Genomic DNA, 20747 nt, shown 5'->3' on the forward strand with positions numbered 1-20747 from the left:
CCAAATGAGTAGAAGCTACTATATGGGATAACATTGAAAGAATCGAATGAGTCGCAAGGGCAAAAAAGAGAGGACTCAAAGGGCAACCCTGTCTCACAGAGCATGCAAGGACAAAAGGCTTGGTAACACCACCATTCAGCATAACTCGCAAAGAAGCCGCAGCACTAATGGTGTAGATTAAACGAGACATCCGAGTGCCAAAGCCCATAGTAGACATAAGTTCTACAATGAAAGACCAGTCTAAATAATCAAAAGCCTTTTCCAGGTCCAATTGGATCAATACCACCTCTTGATGAGAGTGCCTTGCATAGTCAATAGCCATTTGCACATTTAAGACATTATGCAAAATGTTTCGGCCCTTGATGAAACCATATTGAAGAGGATGCACAATGGTGGAAAGATACTTGTGGAGCCGATTTGCCATCACTTTGGAAAAGATTTTATACATAGAACCCATCAAAGAAATTGGACGCCAATGTTTCAACATAGACGGCGAAGGAACTTTTGGAAGCACTTTGATAAGTCCTTCTTTCCATGAGGAAGGCATGAACCCCATTTCCCAAACCTGTTGAAACATAGCCGTCAATGGTTTCACCAAGCAGGTAGCAAAGACCTCAAAAAATTCATTGGTGAGACCATCCCAACCGGGACTTTTATCCTTGGGCAAGTGTAACAAAACATCCATAACCTCCTCCTCACGAATATCTGTCTCCAATGTAGTATGCATGTCATGCGGAACCTGATTGCGGACCAAATCATAGAAAACTGAGCGGGCATGAGTAATTTGGTCAGAAGATGGAGAAGTAGAACCAAGAAGGTCTAGAAAATAATTCCTGCACATATTCACAATAGTCTGAGGATCAATGACCATTTGACTGTCTGCATCCTGGAGCCTAGTCATATTCTCTCGAGCAGGGGATGCATGGAGAACTTGAAAGAACTTATGAGTCTAACAAGCACTATCTTGTAAATTCTCAGTCAACTTTTGCAATTTGGCCTGCTGATAAGATTTCAACTGAAACTCTTTAATAAGATCAATGAAGCGCATAGCCAATGGCACCAGAAATGCATCATCTGGAGTCTCCACCAGTAGGGAACGAACCAAAGCCAGTAATTCCTCCACTGCTTGTCGACGCCACCGACAAAGGGAGGCATGATGGATCCCATACTGGCGAACAACCCGCTGCACATTAGAGAGCAATCGTTCAAAAGAAGCATTGCCCTCAAAGGAGAAATCCAATAAAAATCTATCAATCAATTGCTGCATATAACCCTGAAAGATTGAATGCTTCAAATAAGAAGAGTTGAAACGCAAAGGGAGTATCTAGAAATTGCTTAAAAGGTGCAATGGGTTGTGCAATCATCTCCAGCTGTAGAGGAAAATGGTCCAACAAGGCATATTGCTACAACACTTTCATTTCCAGCATCTCAGGAAGAAAAGCATCATCCTGCATGATGTACATGCGGTCTAACCGCGACCATGTAGTAGTATACTGCGCAAAATGAAAAGTAAACCCTCTAGAAGAAGGGTGTAGCCATGACCAGAGATCTTGCTTGAGTACGGCAAGAGCAAACGCATTCCACGTACGACGTTCCGGAGCATCCATCACCAAATGCTCTGATGTGGACTGTGAAGGATCATAACACATATTAAAATCCCCTATCAAAAAACCCCGTCTGCCAAGTGACAAGGAGGTCTGCAAAGTATTCCAAAGATCCCGGCGTGATAAAGGGTCATTTGGAGCATAGAGGCCAAGTAACCATAAGATTTCTCCTTCAAATAAGACTTCAATCACCACAAAACGACCATGTACATCATTTTTAATAAGAACAGGCTTCTCATGTACAATCATAAGCACACCAGAATAATGTATGGCATGTGTCCCTGCATAGAACAAGCGAAATCCATAACTTTGCCTGCTTCACCGTGACTCTTGTGCTCAACAGCACACAAGACATCCCACTGATTCTCATGCAATAAACTCCACATGGCATGTTGCTTATTGTGAGAACAAATGCCTCACACATTCCACGTGGCTATCTTCATGTGTATTCAAAAAAGAAAATCAAGAACAAGGCAAAGCTTGTCTCGATTTAACCTTTTTTGCTAGAATGTCAAGGACTCCCTCATCCAAAAAATCAGCTAACATGGCAAAAGAGTTTCGACGACCAGATTTAGAGGTAGACGGTGTATCCACTATCTTGGGAAAGGAACGGGGATAACGACAATCCCATGGAGTAATCACATTACCTCTAGCATCAAAAGCCAACTTAGCAGGTGGGCCCTTCGAACAATCCGTATATACTTTCCTAGTGGGCTGATTGCGAGGACCAGAAGAAACCATAGCATGAGAAGTGTGCTCTGAAGACAGCATCTCTCTCTCTCTCTCTCTCTCTCTCTCTCTCTCTCTCGTTGAGTCACACTGGCTGTCTCTGTCACAAGACTGTGACAACTATTACCTTTTTGTTGATTTCTTTATTACATATTTTATTTGGTTTTTCTTTTTGGAAGGATCCCTCTTGAAATCTAAACGCCTGAGTTGCATGGCCAGTTTGTGAAACGGACAAGAATGTCTAGTGAGTCAAGACTGGACAGTTAAGGTCCAGTATAAGTCTGGGAGAGACTGATGGCAGTGTAGATTGATAAGTCTAGAAGAGACTTGTGAAAGTGTATATGGACAAGTGTGTTGAAGAACTAGCCTGGAAGAGACAAGTTCAAAGTGAAGATGGACAATTCTTTAAGAGATTAGTCCATGTGGGGTCATCAGTGGAAATTCACTTTCAGTTGAGTTACATTGCAAATCTGGATGTAGCCATAGTCTGCAAAGATGGTCAGAAGACTAGTGGGGATGCAATGGAAGCAACTCCTAAAATTTAGGGAGTTACTATTTTTGGACCCCAGAATCTGTTCGCGTCATTATCTTCATTTTTGTACGAGGATTAATCCTCTGGTCTGTGCCGAGGTCAAATTTTGAACCGAGGATGGAGCATTGTAGACCGAAAGGTTTAAACAGGAAAATTGTTACATGTATGCCATGTGTCACAATTTGGGCATAAATTCCCAAAAGAGAGAGAGAGGGCAGCACAAAAACGAGTTTCAATGCATGGGGGGCTCATTTTGTGAAAGGGAGATGGATTGCTGCAGATGGAGAGCTCTTGAGAACTGGTCTACCTTGTCTATGATGCACAGAGGGCTGAGCTTGCTTCCTACTCTCTCTCTTTCTCTCCCTGACAGTATGGTTATGCTGCAAAATCAAGGGCCTTTCTTCTGATTCAGGTTCAGCTGTGTGGAATATGCTGTTTTTGCATGAGGCAAGAGCCTCTTTTCTCCAGGAACAAGAGCAGTTGTTTGCTGCCCACAAGCAGGGACAGGTGAGGGTGGTAACCTCACCAAGTGTGTGTCTGAAACAGCACTGAATCAGTACTGTTTTTGGACTGTTCAGAGGTTAATTCAGAGCCCAATTGATACCAGAATGAAGGGGCACTTGGCACAGATGATGCAGAACAGTGCAAGGAGCAGTATGAACTGAAAACAGGTTTCAGAACAGGTCTGAACCAGTAAATACAGTGGGCTGAACAGTATAGGGAACAGTATGAGTTGTAAATAGGTGTCAGAACAGGTCTGAACCAGTAAATACAGCAGGCTGAAATGGTCAATTCTGCACTCCAACCAGAAGTTTCAGACTTGGGCAGAGTTTCCCCTCCTGGTCGGCTTGTTTTGGGTCAATAATTGTACTGTTATGCTGCCAAATTTCACCCAGAACAGGTGAAAGACAGCCCATTGTACTCTCTCTCCTTTTAAAAATAAAGAAATACCGCAAGGGGCGCCTAATTTAGGGGCCAACAGGGTGTCGGTTTGGCAACAGGAGCATTTTAGCTTCCTGATTTTCTTCATAATTTTGTGTCTTTAAGTTCAGGTAAAGTGGACGACTGTAAATTGGGTGAAAGCATTTATGTATTTTGGTTGTACACTACCGCCCTTTCCAGTGAACAGGCCGGTTACATGGTTCCATTGCCGGGACCGAATCACTTTTTCCCTAAAGAGTGAGCCAGGGTTTATTTGGGTGTAAAACACAGAATTGTGCATTATGGCTGATAGAAAGGAAGACACCAGAGAGGAAGCGTCTGCATCACAGGAGATTCCTATTGTTCATGAGGTGGGAGAGTCTTCTAGACCTCCACAGTTTGTTACTCCTCCTGTTATGGTTGAGCCACAAGTTCTTATGGCTTCTTCTATGGATGAAGGCACTTTCAAGACTCAGTTAGTTGCTGCTGTGAGTATGTTTACTCAAGTGATACAGAATCCAAGGTTTTTGGCATTTTTGCAGCCATCTGCAAAGATTTTGGATCCAGTAGAGGTCCAAGATAAGGGTAAGCATGCTGCAGATTCAGTGGAAACACCAAGACAGCTTACGGAGTCAATGGAGACTCCAAGATTGGTTCCGACTGTCCAGGAACAGGTGGCGGAAACACTAGTTACATAGGCATTGCCAGTTCAGCTCGCCACTTTACAGCAGCCAAATGTTAGTTTAAATGGACAGGGAAACAGTTTTCAGGCTTTACCACAGGTTTTCCCACCGACCTCTGTACATCCTGGGTACTTTGGAGGTGGATCTATATTTCAGAGTATGGCTGGTTATGCGCCTGGAAACCAGATTTATGTACCAGGAATAGTGTTTGGGGGTACACAGGGTTTTATGCCAAACCCCATGTATGGTAATATAGGCATGCAGCCTGGATTTCAAGGAGTTCAGGGCAGTTTTGGGATGCCATAGGGTACTTTTGGTATGGCTGGTTATCAAAATCAGCAAGCAAGTATTGTGTCTACAAGCCCTATATTCAGTGGTCCGGCAACTCCTATGCCATCTGTTAGTATTCCTATGTTACAGGCATATCCTATGGATCCCTTGATGGCTCATGAGAAGCCAAAGCCATACAAGGAAGGGGGTGCAGCCATACAGTTTGATATCTTTCGAGGGTTTGAAGATATGACTAAGGCACTCTCTTTCTTACAGCAGTTTGATGCCGCATTTGCAGGAGGGAACTTTATAGAGCCTTCTAATGTCCGAAAAGCTGCCACTTTCCTTAAGGAAAATGCTAGTCAGTGGTGGGGTATACTGTTGATGCAAGGACAGGCTCCTGCCACTTGGACTTACTTTAAGCAAGTATTTGCTTCTGCTTGGTTGACCAATGAATTTGAGATTGATGTTATGTCAGCTTGGCATAATTTGGATGCATCTAAATGCAAGGATCTGGAAGACTATAACAAGAAGTTTTGGGAGGCTTTGCTTCCAGTCACTTCTTACACAAGAAACTCCGAAATTATTGTACAAAGACAAAGGTCACCACTTTGACTCAGTTAATTGAGAATGCCACTACAGGAAATGCATTATTGTTGGGATAGTCAAGTGGTTTTGGCGGCAGCATTAAACAGGACAAATCTGAAAATTTTTCAGCAAAGAAGCCATTTGGTAAACAGGTTTCTCAGATTTCTCAAAGCACAGGTAAATCTTGGCAGTTCAAGAAGAAGCCATCCAAGTCCTTTGGACAGCAGCCAAAGGACCAGAAGAAACCTTTTGTGCGCAAGTCTCTTGAAGAGAGAAAGGCTTTAATGGTTGAGAGGAAATGCTTTATCTGTGAGCAGACTGGTCATATTGCGTCTAATTGTCCGGACAAGAATAAGAGATCAGCTGATGATGATAAAGAGGACAGGAAAGGAAAGAAGCCCAGACCTTCAGCAGGTTTAGTACCAGACATGCTGGGAGACAAGCCACACTCGGATGCTAATGAGCTTTGCAGAGCTTGGGGTAAAGTTAGGGATCAACATGTACTTATTTTCTTTGATCCTGGAGCTAAGGCAAACTTTATCTCACCAGAGTTGGCTTCTACTTTGGGCATCAGAGCAGATGAGATGGGCTACACAGCAGAGGCAGGGTTGGCATGTCCTGGCCACTCAGAGTCTGTGACACCCATTCTTGGAAAGCTATGTCTTCATGTACAGTCTTATGTTGATGCAGAAGATTTTTATATCATGTCACTTGAAGGCTGTGATGTCTTGTTGGGAATGCCATGGATGTTCAAAAAGCATGGTGTGTTGGATGCCTTTAACAAGACACTGACTTTGGAACATAGGGGAAAGACTCATGTGCTTGATGTGAAGCTTAAAGGAGAGTCTGTACCTGTTGTATCGGCTTTTGCCATTACATCTGTAATAAAGAATCATCTTTCTGCATACTTGATTTTTGCACGTGATGTCAAGGATAATGATGAGTCAAATTTTTCTATGTTAGATAGAGACAGGTCTGCTTTCTTGTCTCAGTTCAGTGATTGTTTTTCTGACTCATTACCATCACAGTTGCCACCAGAGAGGTCTGAGGATCATGCAATAGATTTGGTGCCAGGCAGTACCCCACCAAATAGACCTCCGTATAGGGTTAGTGCAGCCCAACAGAAAGAGATATTGAGCCAGGTGAATGAGCTCTTAGAAAAAGGGCTGATTCAACCAAGTTCATCTCCTTTTTGCTCACCAATGCTCTTAGTGCAAAAGAAGGATGGCTCTTGGCGCATGTGCATAGATTATCGTGCGTTGAACAAGAGTACCATCAAGAACAGGTTCCCCATTCCAAGGATTGACAACATCCTTGACCGTTTGGAAGAAGCGTCAATTTTCAGCAGGATAGATTTGAAGAGTGGATACCATCAGATCATGATTAAGCAAGAGGATGTGCATAAGATTGCATTTAGGACCACGTTTGGTCTCTATGAGTTCTTGGTAATGCCATTTGGACTTACTAATGCTCCTGCTACGTTTAATCGAATGATGGACAGGATTTTTCATCCATACAGGCAGTTTGTTGGTACATTCTTTGATGACATGATTGTCTTTTCAAAGAATGAACAGGAGCATAGAGAACACTTGAAAGCAGTCTTTGATGAGCTTTGCAGTAATAGGTTGCTTATCAATGGCAAGAAGAGTGAGTTCTTCTTGGAAGAAATCCAGTTTCTGGGGCACATAGTGTCAAAGGATGGTGTCCGAATGGATCCTGCTAAGGTTGAAGCAATTAGAACATGGCCAGATTTGAAGACTGTCCATGATGTTAGAAGCTTCTTGGGTTTGTGTTCTTACTACAGGAGGTTCATCCACCGAAGTCTGGCGCATCCACCGAAGTCTGGCAAGTACAAATCCTAGAGCTGGGATTGACATCCAGATTCATGATGGCCTAGTTATTTGACAAAGAGCGGGTGGCTTTTGTCTGGAGCTCACATGAGGGGACACTTTGGCGGTCTGGCCAAAGAAGGGGAATTCATGGTCACATATGCTATATCAAAGGCATTGTTGAAAGACATTGAGAGTTGCTATGATCTTCTCTATCTTCAGGAGTTGGTACGATCGACATCAACATCAGGTTCTCTCCAAGGCACCTTGATGGTGGCTTGCGCACCCACTGCTTGGGTATCCATGGTTATGATGGACATTGTTGTATGTACTATGATGCGACATTATCATTGTATATTATATTGTATTAGATCACCCATGATCTGAGAGAGGGTGTTAGCAGATTAGTTAGTTTATGGTTGAGTCTGTACTTGTGGTACAACAAGCTGGGCTCAAAAATTATTTAGGCATTTTATTTGCCATTATGTAGTGTGGTTTGGCATTATTTGCAGCCGGTCGGCCAGCATTTAATGCTGGCCAACTAGTCATATTTTTGGCATTTATTTGCCCTATTTATTGTCAGGCTCCCTCCTCCTCATTCATTCATCATCTGACAGTTCTTTGAGGGAGGGAGCATGTGCCAGTGCCTCCGCAACCGGTGACTCACATTGCTTCTGTATTGTCTCATGTCTTGGTATATGGATTCCATTTCCTGAGCATACATCTAAGTTATCATCTGTATTGTGTTCTTTCTTTCCCTTTCTCTTTTGTCTTGTGTTTCAGCAGTTTATTACAGCTTATGTTTACACTTCCATTGCTGCACCACTTCTGACATCTTCCCCTCTCCCTATCACCTGTCTCTAGGTCACTCCCACCCGTACTCTCTAACTCTCATTCTATCTTCATGCTTTCTCTAGCTTTCCCTCAGCACTAGGAACTAGCAATCTAGCCTTCAATTTAGCATTCTCATGGCACATCCACTACATACTACTCACACTCTCAATGACCCTCATCTGCACCCCTACAACTTTTTTGTAGCATTTCTTTAGCTCCACTCTAGTGAGACTCCAACAACAAAGGAGAGAGCATACTACTCAGCGCAAGCCTAGCACACTTAGAGCCACAAGCAACAAGTGCTCTAAGACCTCACAAGGCATAAGCTCTCCTAGAGATTGCCAAAATGCACTCTAAAGGTTTGTCCCACCTACTTTTGGATTTAGTGGCTTCCACGATCCTCGGCTTCGCAATTCTTCACCATCAAATTCAACTCTAAGTCCATTCCATTGAGAGATAGAGGCTAGTATCCACCCATGGCTCCACATGAGTTGCACATCCCTACTCCCTCATATGACTCCATGGGTACAAGTTCCACCATGAGCATCGAGGAGATTATTTGTGATTCCCCTCCCCCAAACCCTCTAGCATCAAAAGGCCACCTCTAGTACAATGACCTATGAGTTTTTTTAATCTCCTATCTCTTTCAGAGAGCGATTTAGAGGAGGCTTCAAAGGGGGTCACTGACCTTCAAATCATTATTCTTTAGAGGACTACATTTCACTTCTTCCATCCCAGCCTCACTCATTGGAGGATAGTGTTTTGCTCCCTCCACATGTGAACATATGCACACCTTGACAAGTGCCTTAGCTTTTTTCTCTACCATTTTGGACACGAACACCGAAGATCTATAGGACCTACCTACACCACAACCTTTGTATCTTGTCTAGCATGGCGATGAAGCTAGTGGCTTAGCTCCCAAGGTTTAGTTTTGGGCAACTTCAACTATCATCTTGTCTATTGTTCTTCTTCAAGCTTTCTACTATGGTACATGTATTTTCTCTCAGTCTTCCTCTCTTGGATGTGAGGAGTGGAGTGCCTTTCACTGCCATCTCAAGCACTAACAATTTTCTTCACCAACTCGCTTGTCATGTAAGTGTCCTTCATGGGGGGTCCTACTGTATGTATTTATTGCCTTGAAATTTTAAGCTAATTACTGGGTGGAGCATGACTTTCTCTGCATCTTAGGCACCTTTTCGGGCTTGAGAAGGGTGTTGAGAAACCAAAATCAAGGCTAGCATTAATAATTAGTTAGTGTATTATTGCCTAATTATTGCTCCTTAATTCATCTTCAAAAGCATTATTCACGTATAAAAGGCATTTATCTGCATAGTGACACAAATGCCCAAAAATCCCCTATAAAAGGGCATGTTAGGGCATCCCATTCTCTCTTACTTTTAGATCATTCGTCTTCATTCTCCTAGCCACTCTCCTCTTCTCTGAATGCTGCCCCTTCCTCCTATGGGCGCCTAGTGGATGCCATCACAACTAAGCTGCTGCTGCCCTATTTGGTGCATTCTGGATGCTGCCATCTCAAATTGCTTGTCTCCCAACTGCTGCTACCCACCTGCATCCATCATCTAGGTGCTCTAATCTTCATCCATTGTCGTATTTTGACTGCTACACGACCTTTCATCAATAGATAAGTTCATTTTTGCTGTCGATGCCTTTGGAGACCTTCCCGGAGGCTTTTCCAACTAGCAACATTTTGCATTTTTGCTGCTACACATCCTTCCATCAACAAACAATTTCGTCTTTGCTACTGATGCCCCTAGAGACCTTCCAAGTGGCTTTTCCAGACAGCAGACATTTGCATTTTTTCTGCTACAAGTCCTTCCATCAGCAGACAATTTCATTTTTGTTGCTATTGCCCCTAGAGATCATCCTCATCTTTACCCGCAGCTATGGAGGACTGCATTTAACCCCCTTCACTATCTTCCATCTTTATCTAGTGTCTTCTTCAACTTCCCCCTACCCAAAAGATTCCATTTTGCTCCCTCCACAGAGCATTCCCTTTCACAAGTGCTACCACCTGATTAGCCAAGATGGTGCAATCATCTCAAGCCACTTTGGCAACTCCAAACTCCATGGTTCATGCCCTGTCCCTGGTCCCAGAGACACAAAGGCCAGGGGCACCTATTGTACTGTCATTGGATTTGATTCATCATTCTTCCATTCTCTGTGTTTCTGGTTTCATTCATGATCAATGTTTGTCATACAATCTATTGTCGCCATTGCAAACCCTACCATTTCTTTGTGATTATAGGGTTTCCCGGTGCTTTCTTTATAGCTATTTAGGTTCTATGTCTTATCTTTGAAAACCAAAAAACGAACTGCACTCAATCTTCTAAATATCTAACTATAATCTAATAAAAGGTTAAAATTAACGTTTTTCTTATCAAGTAATCCCTGATGATAGTATCAAGATACCTTTTGCATGTCGCCATTGATTTGTGACATCTTGTTCAGTAGGAAACCTTGAGTTTTGAGGTGTTTTGTTTGTATGAGATGATGGGCAATTCATATCATTCTCTCTCAGAGTCGGTACATTGTTCAGGTCACCTCTATTCATGACTGCCATGTCTTCCTGAGTTGTTAAGTTCCAACTACACAGCTTCATGGTACTATTGGTTTCCTCATCCAAAGGACCATTCTGAAGTGTTTTCTCTTCTCTTTCCATTACCTGCAAGCACAATGTTCATCCAAGATACATATCAACATTGAAATAAATGACAAGGCAAGGTTTTGAAATGAATTTTGCAAGGCTGATCTCAAAAAGCACTTCAAATCGCATAGTAAAAGACCATTACAAGGTCAATTTCAAACTGATTATATTATTTGAGCATTAAAGCTCTACTTCTAGAGTTTTATATCCACGTAGTGCAAGCTTATGTGGGCAGCAGCCAGTCAAGCCAAGAATTTTATACTCCCAACACTCTGTGAAGCAATCTTTCTACTCCAACCCTTACAGAAAAGGCACTTGACAGTTAAACTATTACCAACAAATATTAAGATTTAGAAGGGATATCATATGGAAGAGGATGCATCGTTGGCCTAAAGTGGTACTATGAAACCATGGTAATTAAATAGGGGCTAGAGAGAAACATACATCCAAATTCAAGGTGTGGTGTCATATGAGCTAAATATCTGTAGTCTTAAACCAAGTGCTTTACTTTTAAATTCATGTTATCACTTTGGTAGGGCCAAAATATAGATCTTGTACATCCTATGGGACTTTGAATTAGCAGGCCATAATGACCTATTTTTGAGGTCACTCAAAATTCATTGCCCACGACTCAATTGCCAGAGTGCTGAATGTTGTAAGGCCGCCAACGAAGGAGAAGCCATAATAGGTGGTAAACATTGGTGGGGTTCCCAATTTAGAAGTTGGAAGGGATCTGGCCTTACAGATCAAATGGTTATAATATGAACTATGTGGACTTGACCATTGCGTCAAGTGGGAAAGAGTTAACCCCGCCAATTATAGGGAATACTCCTTGGACTATCATATATCATATATGTGGGAACTGGTTGGTGGGACAATCAGACAACATGGACAGTGAGTCAAGATGAACCGCCCATGGCATCTATGACTAGTCAACCTCCAACATTACATATATACATAGGCAATGCTACCCTCCACCACATCATAGCTATTCAGCACTCACACCTTCTACACTTAGTGTCCTCCATCCAACACTATCTAGAACATCATTGAAGCTCGTAGGAGTGCACAAGTGGACAAAGTCTTTAGCATCAGTTGTATTAATTTTGTGTAATGGAAATCTTCTATTCTCTCCTATTCTCTCTCATGTACTTGTGTTAATTGTTACCTTCCATTGTGCTATGGTTTCTTTTATGGTATTAGAGCACTAGGTGCCTTAAGTAAATGACTTCAATATGAGTAGAATTGGCTTTTATAGTAGAAAAAGACTAGGAGTGATTTTGGCAAGTGGCAAAAGTTATGGAAGGAGCAGCAATGTCATTGGGCCAATGTAAGCCCTACAATTTCGTCCACCCACCATCACAAAGGCAAACTTATGGAACCAATTATACCGTGTGAAGTTCAAGATCAATGCCATCCTAGACTTGTATGAGCTCTTGGATATAGTTTCTGGGATTTATGTTGAGCCAATTGCAATATTGGATCCAAACTTCGCGAAAGTCCTTCCAAGTTTCATGGCTTTCTATGCATCATCACATGAATTTTCTCAGCCTTCAGCCACTCCCATGATCTGAGAGGGCGTGTTAGCATTCATAATTTATTTCAATTTTTTCATGCATCATCTCCTGTTTGTGAGCCTTGGTCTAAGTCAAATGGAGACATTAGAAGCTCTAGCACTAACTGCATTGGTCATTTCAGCCCTTTCCCACCACCAAGCCAACCACCAGGTCACCTAGAATATCTATGCAATCGCTAATTTTGGCAAGTCCCACCTGCGCTAAATCAGGTCGACAAGTTGTGCTTCCATTGCCTATTTAAAAAGCTGGGACTTTTATGCAATTCACTAATTATCTTCAACATCAGCTTTCTAACTCTTTGTTGTCACCAATTCCTCTCTTTGAGGTGCCTGCCTATCGGTTGTCCAAGCACGTTTTTAGCGGTCCATCGAGAGACGAATCTAAGCGACGCCACCCGGCACTCCCATGGAATGTTACGGGGCTTATCGCCTAGGTTTTCTCGAGTCCACCTCGCAACGAAACATTCGCAGCCGAACCCACTAGGATCGACCTGAAATCTGTGTCCCTAGTAGTCAAGGTCTCCTGATAGCATTCTAGCATCGGGTCTTGGACATCCTACTTTACACAGAGATACCTAAGCCGAAGCAGATCCATACCGCACTTGGTTCAAAGAGAATGGGAAACAAGAGGGATGCGCCACTCAACCTCTCTACCCGTAGGGCATAGTCCCATTCCGGTCCCTTAAAACAGCATGAATCGGGGTTCTAACCTAACACTTACTAAGGGTCGGTTGTCAATAAAACCTTCCCACCTTGTGAGAAGCCTCCCAGTTCTCTCCTCAATGGGCGTTCTTTAGTTATCTAATTAGATCCCATCATATTTATGTGTGACATTTAAAATTAGCTTCCTTGATTAAGTCTTTTAGAGAACAGAGTTCATTCGCGTAATTTATAGCATAAACACGAATACAAAGCAAGCAACCCTTTGACAAACAAGTTCAAACAAGTTTCTTAACTTATCTTCAAGTTAATCTTTGTCTCCTACCCATACAAGAGAAATTATATATCCATTCTGTCTTGCAGAGGTAATTGGTCCAAATCACATGGCACTATGATTTCTATCATTTATCTAGAATAGGATCTCCCAACGCCTCAAACATTGGGACCCATGGAGGTCTTCAACTCCGTCCGGACTTGGCAAGGGGTGTCGAGAGCTCCACCTAACCTGCAAGCTGTCTAGGAGTGAAACATCATTCCCGTGGTTTGGCATTTTCACCACTCAACCTTCGGCCCATAAATCGAGCAGTGCCCTTCTCGGATTTATCCGCGGTGTGATCATAGAGGTGATCCACCATGCAAAATATCCTTTTTTAATTAATCCGGTTAAGAATCAAGCACAATCAAAGCAGTCAGTCCTAATATCATTTTTCAAGAAAACATTCCTTTATCCTCATGGCAATTTGTCATCACATACCCTTGCCATGAATTTACCATAAATCACAAGCACTTAGAATAATCATCCAAATGACAATCCAACAAGCTGTTGAATCTAAAAGCATTTAAGATGTTATTTAATCAACCAACAAAACCAATTGTATTTTTCCAAACAATGCAAGAATAGACGCGATAACATTTCCATCGCATATCTGCTCTTCCCCTTGGGATCAAAGAGCGATTCTATGTAAAATTTACTTAATACTTCCTTCTTTCGGCTAAGGCATATGCTAAGGTTTCAAACACTGTACAAGACGTAAGTCCTATCATTTCAATGCGAGATAATTGATCTGGTAAGAGCTTTTATGTCTCTTCTCTAAGTGACATTTATCTTTTAGACTTTCCCTAGCACAATACTATGCAGAACTTTTAACTTGACCTTATCTTCCTTTCTCCCAAGGCAAGGAATGCGAGACAAATTTATAACGATACAAGACTATCTTTCAATGTAAAATAATTCTCGAATTATTGTGCAAGTTATAATCACTCATGGTTTGGTAGCACAAGGTAAACTCTTTAACCGTTATTTAATGCAAACCCTTCATAGGATGGATGCAAGACTTTTAATGCAAGATCATTTCATGTACCATCAATGTATATTTCATATAATCTTTTCCATGCATGTACCGTCTATGTGCATAACCCTCAAGGTAACCTTGTGAACCTTAAACAATATTGTCCTAAGTAAAGACTTATCGATGCTTAATACTTTATTAGAGAGAATGAAGAACTTAGACCTGAGTGGCTAGAGGTGGGGTGTTGCTCGTGGTTCCATCAGCTCTTGTCATACCTACCGTAGTTGGATTGACAATGATGCCCTTACCCGAAGCTTCGTTGCTGGTTGTGGGATTGCCATCCGTACGCGACATTATTTGCTTGGGAGCCATCGTCCGCAAAGTAGATTCGAGAGATAAAGAATGAGGAATGAATTTGAGATGGGAGAGCGTAAGAGAAGATGGCTTAGTCGACGACTGAGATAGGGGAAATTGAGCTAACTCTCTCCTTTGCAGCCTCTCGGGGTAACTCCTCTCTCTCTCTCTCTCTCTCTCTCTCTCTCTCTCTCTCTCTCTCTCCATATGATCAGAGTAGACATACTAAAGTTAGATATGGAGAAGACCTGGATCCGACCCCCCTCCCCCCCCATGGCACGAGGATGGCACACTACCAGAACCACTTCCTTCAGGTATCTGAGGATGGTTTCATCACCCGACCCAATTATATGGACACACAGCTGCCTCATGGTCTACGCACAGTTATTGGCCAGATCTGCACCTCATCCCACCACCTGAGGATTGAGACATGCAGATGGGAGGGTATACAGACAGAGGAACGCATATGACCACTATGCGACAGAGAGCCAGAGACAGAGGAACACTACATATGCCGATGCACTGTATATTATGATATACGAGGTAGATACCACTGTCTGTTTCGAGAGGGTTTTGAACCCCTGAGACGGATCATGCAATTTGAGGATTAGAGATGCTTGGGATTCTTCCTCTTGGAGCTCCAGAGGCGCAGAGCAACAATTCTACGGAGTAGGAGGCCCCCACAGCTCGGCTCACATAGATAGAGAGCAGTCACTGACTTTTTCACTGATACACGACAGAGTATGGCAGATACCACTACTACTGCCACACAGCCTACAGGAGTACATCATCATTGGACCTCTTCTGTAGGTGTTCCTTTAGATAGAGCAACGGCACTTAGCTGGTCTAGGCGCCCATGTCCACCCGAACGAAGGCCTAGACACCCACACCACAGACAAATTAAAGCCATCATTGAGCGCCACAGGGGACAGATGCCGAGACGCCTCAGCCATGCAGAGATACACCTCCTTAGAGGACAAACATCTCATTGATGGAGAGTTTTCCTCTTTCTACTTTCACTTTTAGATCATTAACATGTTTCCCTTTTATAGGACACTATTTCTTTTTTTTCAGTCTTATAGGCATGTTTTTCATCTTTTCTCGTTCCAGATGAGAAACGCACCATCATTGTATGTATTGCTTTGGTCTCATAGGCCACATTGGCCTTTTAGAGACGTTAATATACTCTCTCTCTCTCTCTCTCTCTCTCTCTCTTATTCTCAGGCCACATCAACTGGACACGTGCAACAGGACAGGTTGTTTTCGTCCTACAACTCCACATCAAGTCACGATCCCATTCCGCCAACAGCACCTGCTAGCCAGCTTCTACCCGTCGACCCTGCAGTCGGATCCCTCGCCATCCTGCAATTCATCGCCTGCTTTATCTGCGCCACCTAACGCCAGCCTCTCCCACCATCCATCAGCTCCCCACCCACCACCTCTGTAACCCCCAGTTCCGTGCTGCCATCTCCTAGTCCCACAGTCCCTCCTGTTGCAGACAGTAAACCTGTCATGAAATGGCTATTCCTCACATACACTAAAATGGTTATCCTCTATTCTGAACTCTGAATTGAGCTTCCCCATGGGCCCAACAAAATAAGACGGAGTTTGCCCCCAAAATGGAGAAGGTCCAGATAGAGCAGATGATTACCAGTGCCATCAACAAAGTCAAGAAGGAGTATAACAACGGACTAAGCATAGTGAACAGGCAGCTGAACGATAAGATTAAAAAGCTGGAATTGAAGAACGAAGCCCAAGATGGAGAGATTCAATCACTTAGGTAGCTACTGACTGACATTCAGCTCAACCCCAAGCTAGAGGAAGGAGAAATTCAATCTAACATGACCGAGGAGCTCACCCACATCAAAGAGGAAGTACAACAACTCCAAAAAAAGGAGGAGACGACGAAGGAGGCAGTTTCTTGGGCAAAGATGCTCAAGAAAACCCAACAGCAAGTAGAGGAGGCGGAGCAATGGATTCAAATTGCAAAGAACAGAAAACACCTAGCACATGCACCTACAACAACCATAATCAATGACACATTGAAGGACAAACAAAAAAGGAAAATGAGGGCACTCCATGTTCGGGTGACGGGGCTGAAGATGCATGAAAAAGTGAATGAGGACACCAAGGTGCTATACACATTAATGAATATTAAGAAAGACACACATATCTCCGCTTGGAGAGTGGGCAAGAAAAGCACAGAAGGGGAGAGCTCAAAAGAGCGTGCACTCATTCTCCGCTCTTTCACCATGGAGGCTAGGAGAGACTTCCTAGCCTAACGCCGTACATTGAAGGGGACCGGTGTGTTTTTGGGTGACGATCTCACACCAACCCAACTAGAACACATGAGGAAGTGCATGCCAAAAATTAAGGCAACCAAGGAGGAGAGCAAACTCGCCTTCTACAGAGGAGGGAGAGTGGCAGTCATGGAGAGGCGCCACAAATGACAGTGTGAGACCTATGGGACTAGCCTTGCATAGGCAGTTTGGAACTGTAATGGAGCCCTCCAATTGGATGTGGGAGCTTTTGAGGAGAGATATAGTGTTCTACTCAGAGACACATCAAGGACCACATACTACACTTCCACGGGTGAGGGGCTATAGGTGGGAGTCAGCTTGCAGGAAGGAGACACATACAGACCATAGTAATCACAGGTCGGGAGGAGTGGCAGTGTTATTTAGGGAGGAGCTACAGCAGATGATCTAGGTAGTCTGCAGAGATGAGCTGGCCAGATACATGTGGATGAGAGTGCGTGGTGAGAAACGCACTTTGTATGTTTCCATATGCTATTTCCCCCCTACGACATCCTGATACGCCCCACCCAAGAGGCAATCACCATCTCTTTTTTTGTATTAAATCTCTAAAACTAACTTAAAAATCACTTGCTTTTTTTCTTTACATAACATCCAGATCTAGAAACTTTCATATCTTTTTAGGATATTTTCAATAAGTAATATCTAAAATATTATAGTTTTCCCCAAAAATCTAATATTTTTGAACCATCCATACTATACACATTAACACTAGTCATTACTATGGCTCATAACTCTCATTCACGTTGTAACTTCCGTGAAGGGTAGCTACATTCCTTGTTGATCCGAGAAAAATGTCGGATTACGACTCTATTTTTTTAATAAAATATTTTTAACTAAATAAAAATTATTAGTTATTAATGTTAGTTAGTTTTTACCTTAGTTAGTCTTTAGTTAGTAATCTTACCAACTTATTAATTGACTAACTAATTTTCGAACTAACCAACTAATTTTTAATTACGTGGAAATATTGCATCCTCCTTCCCTTAAAGAAATCAATATATCCTCATCTCGAGAGACACTAGGGGTTTCATTCTAGAACTTGTGGGGTAAGACCCATCACACATTCGTTGCGACACTCTGACCACTCATCAATATGCAGTCTTTTAAGACAATAACTTATTGTATTTGATATATCCAAGTCTAGATTACAAGAGAAAATTTATTCTCTTTACATCTTATGAATATCTTCTAGGTTTTTTCTAAGTATCTGATAAGTTTCTAGTAGGTTCTGGATCAGTGAAGCTTGTACAACTTCATTTCCTATAAGTTCAAGTTCTCTTTGAGTCCTGTTGGGACAATTGACGTAGATATGCCCAATGTTGTGACACTAGAAGCATCGGTGTTTAGGGTGCTTTGGACATTCCCTTTTGAAATGACCTAACTCCTTGCAATAGAAACAGCACGGAGCTTTATCACTTGTGGTCACAAGATCCTTGGTTGTCCTTGGCAGGATTTTCTTATTTAGACCAAATTGCCCTAGGATCCTTTTAGCGGACCAAAGCGGTTTTTTATTTGGGAAACTCCGTTTCCAAATTGTCATCTTTTTAGATCTGGATTGAGATCCATGGACAATCGGCTTTGCTTGTAATACTAAAGAATACTCCCAAGCTTCGACATTCTGGTAAGACCCAATCTATATTAGTTGAGAAGAACACAACTTAAGAGAAATTCATTGTAAGTTATAACTGCCATTCCTTGCTAAAGTATCTCTAATCACTTGTAAGTTCTAGGTTCAAAATTTAGGCAACTTATTTTACTCAAGTTAACTGTAGTTACAAGAGTAAGGTTTATTCCAATACAAGTTTTATTACATGTCGATAAAATTCCTAGGATTTCTAATCATCCTGAAGAGATGTAGTAGGTTCTAGGTCTTCTTCTTCATCTGATTCCTCTATATATCCAAAGACTGCACTTGTGTAGCTTTGTTTTCTTGGAGGCTCAATATCTTCTGGGCTTAAGTCAAGGTAGTCTGCTTAGATGTGCCCTAGCTCATTGCAGTGGAAGCATCGACGGTTGGGATATCTCCTATGGATGTGCCCTATCTCTCTGCACGTGTAGCATCTCTTGTCCTGACCTCAGGAATCATCTTTGTCACAATTGCCCGATTTAAGTTCTTGGATGATTGGCTTTACTTGAAGTAATGCATCTTGCAAGTCTGTTGGACGTATTGCTTCAAGACAGTGGTTCAGAGGAGTGTTCAAGCCATGGCAAAACTTGGATACTTGCTGCGCAATATCCATAGGTGGTGCGTATTTTAATAGGGTTACAAACTTTAAGTAGTAGGCTTCCAAGGGTTAATTCCAACTACTTGAGCTTGAAATTTTCATTCATCCTCAAAGTCTAGTAGATTGGCGGAAGGTATCGTCCATGTAAAGCATCTTTCAGCTGAGCCCAAGTGACAGCGGCTTCAGAAAAACCTTGATCTTTGCACCATTGCTTCCACCATATTCAAGCCTGGCTAACTAACTTAAGTTTGGCTATCATTGCTTGATTGGTAGAAGCAATTCCTGCAGCAGAAAAATAATCATTCATCGACTCAATCCATATCTCTGCCTCCGCTGCGACATCTATCCCTTTTCCACCAAACTCCGGTGCCTTAATCTGCTAGAGAAGGAATTTCTTCTCTTGCATGTCAATATTCGTGGGTGCAGAAGATGCATGGCAATCAAGCCACACCACTTAGGTTATTCTGTTTTAGAATATGTCTACGAACCATACATTAATCAATCACGTATCATTACAAAGTTTTGCTCTAATATATCAACTGTAAGGTACCCGCCTATCGGTTGTCCAAGTACGTTTTTAGCGGTCCATCGAGAGACAAATCTAAGCGACGCCGCCCAGCACTCCCATGGAATGTTACGGGGCTTGTCACCTAGGGTTTCTCAAGTCTGCCTCGCAATGGAACGTTCGCGGCCGAACCCATTGGGATCGACTTGAAATCTGGGTCCCTAGTGGTCAAGGTCTCTTGATAGCATTCTCGCGTCAGGTCTTAGACATCCTACTTTACGCAAAGATATCCAAGCCGAAGTAGATCCATACCGCACTTGATTCAAAGAGAATGGAAAACAAGAGGAATGTACCGCTCAACTCTCTACCCGTAGGGCATAGTCCCATTCCGGTCCCCTAAAACAACATGAATCAGGGTTCTAACATAACACTTACTAAGGCTCAGTTGTCGGTAAAACCTTGTGAGAAGCCTCCCAGTTCTCTAGGACCACCCTGCCATTCCACCCACCCGCTTCCCTCAATGGGCGTTCTTTAGTTATCTAATTAGGTCCTATCATATTTATGTATGACATTTAAAATCAGCTTCCTTAATTAAGCATTTTAGGAAACAGAGTTTATTCGCATAATTTATAGCACAAACACGAATACAGAGCAAGCAATCCTTTAACAAAAAAGTTCAAACAAGTTTCTTAACTTATCTTCAACTTAATCCATAGTTGTCAAGTACAAAAAGTACGGTACGGTATGGTACGATAAAATATGATACTAAATGGTACCTTAAGATTTTATAAGGTACGATACGATATTAGTACAAAAAAAAAATTAACTTCATTATTTTGAACTATAGATGATAGAACAAATATTAAGAGTCTAAATAGCAATGCTATTGGAGTATATAAGATGAATATTTGAGGGTAGCACGCCAAAACCTCTATGGCATATGCCTCATGCGCAACATGCGCTACAACTTACAAGTACATACATAGGAGTGGATACATCATGTATGAATGATCATACAAATAAGAGGCATGTTTGCTTGAGAGAGAGAAGGTTGAGAGAGAGAGAGAGAGAGAGAGAGAGAGAGAGAGAGAGAGATGAAATGACATGAGATACTTTATTAACGTCTATAAGAGGCCAAAATGACCTGTGAGACCACCAATTACCA

General features: G+C 42.3%; 1 protein-coding gene across 1 annotated transcript in view; it reads right to left on the bottom strand.

Annotated features, from left to right (window-relative positions):
• The window catches only part of LOC148039109 (uncharacterized), a 64355-nt gene that overhangs the window by 30894 nt on the left and 12714 nt on the right, over positions 1 to 20747 (bottom strand). The window contains exon 3 of the mRNA XM_087674995.1: positions 10421 to 10673. Coding sequence (XP_087531121.1) covers positions 10421 to 10673 — 253 coding nt within the window. The remainder of the gene's footprint in view (positions 1 to 10420; positions 10674 to 20747) is intronic.

Source organism: Lygodium microphyllum, chromosome 3 (genome assembly GCF_053477565.2).
Source record: "Lygodium microphyllum isolate KBCC chromosome 3, Lygodium_microphyllum_v1.1.10, whole genome shotgun sequence".
Lineage (NCBI taxonomy): Eukaryota > Viridiplantae > Streptophyta > Polypodiopsida > Schizaeales > Lygodiaceae > Lygodium > Lygodium microphyllum.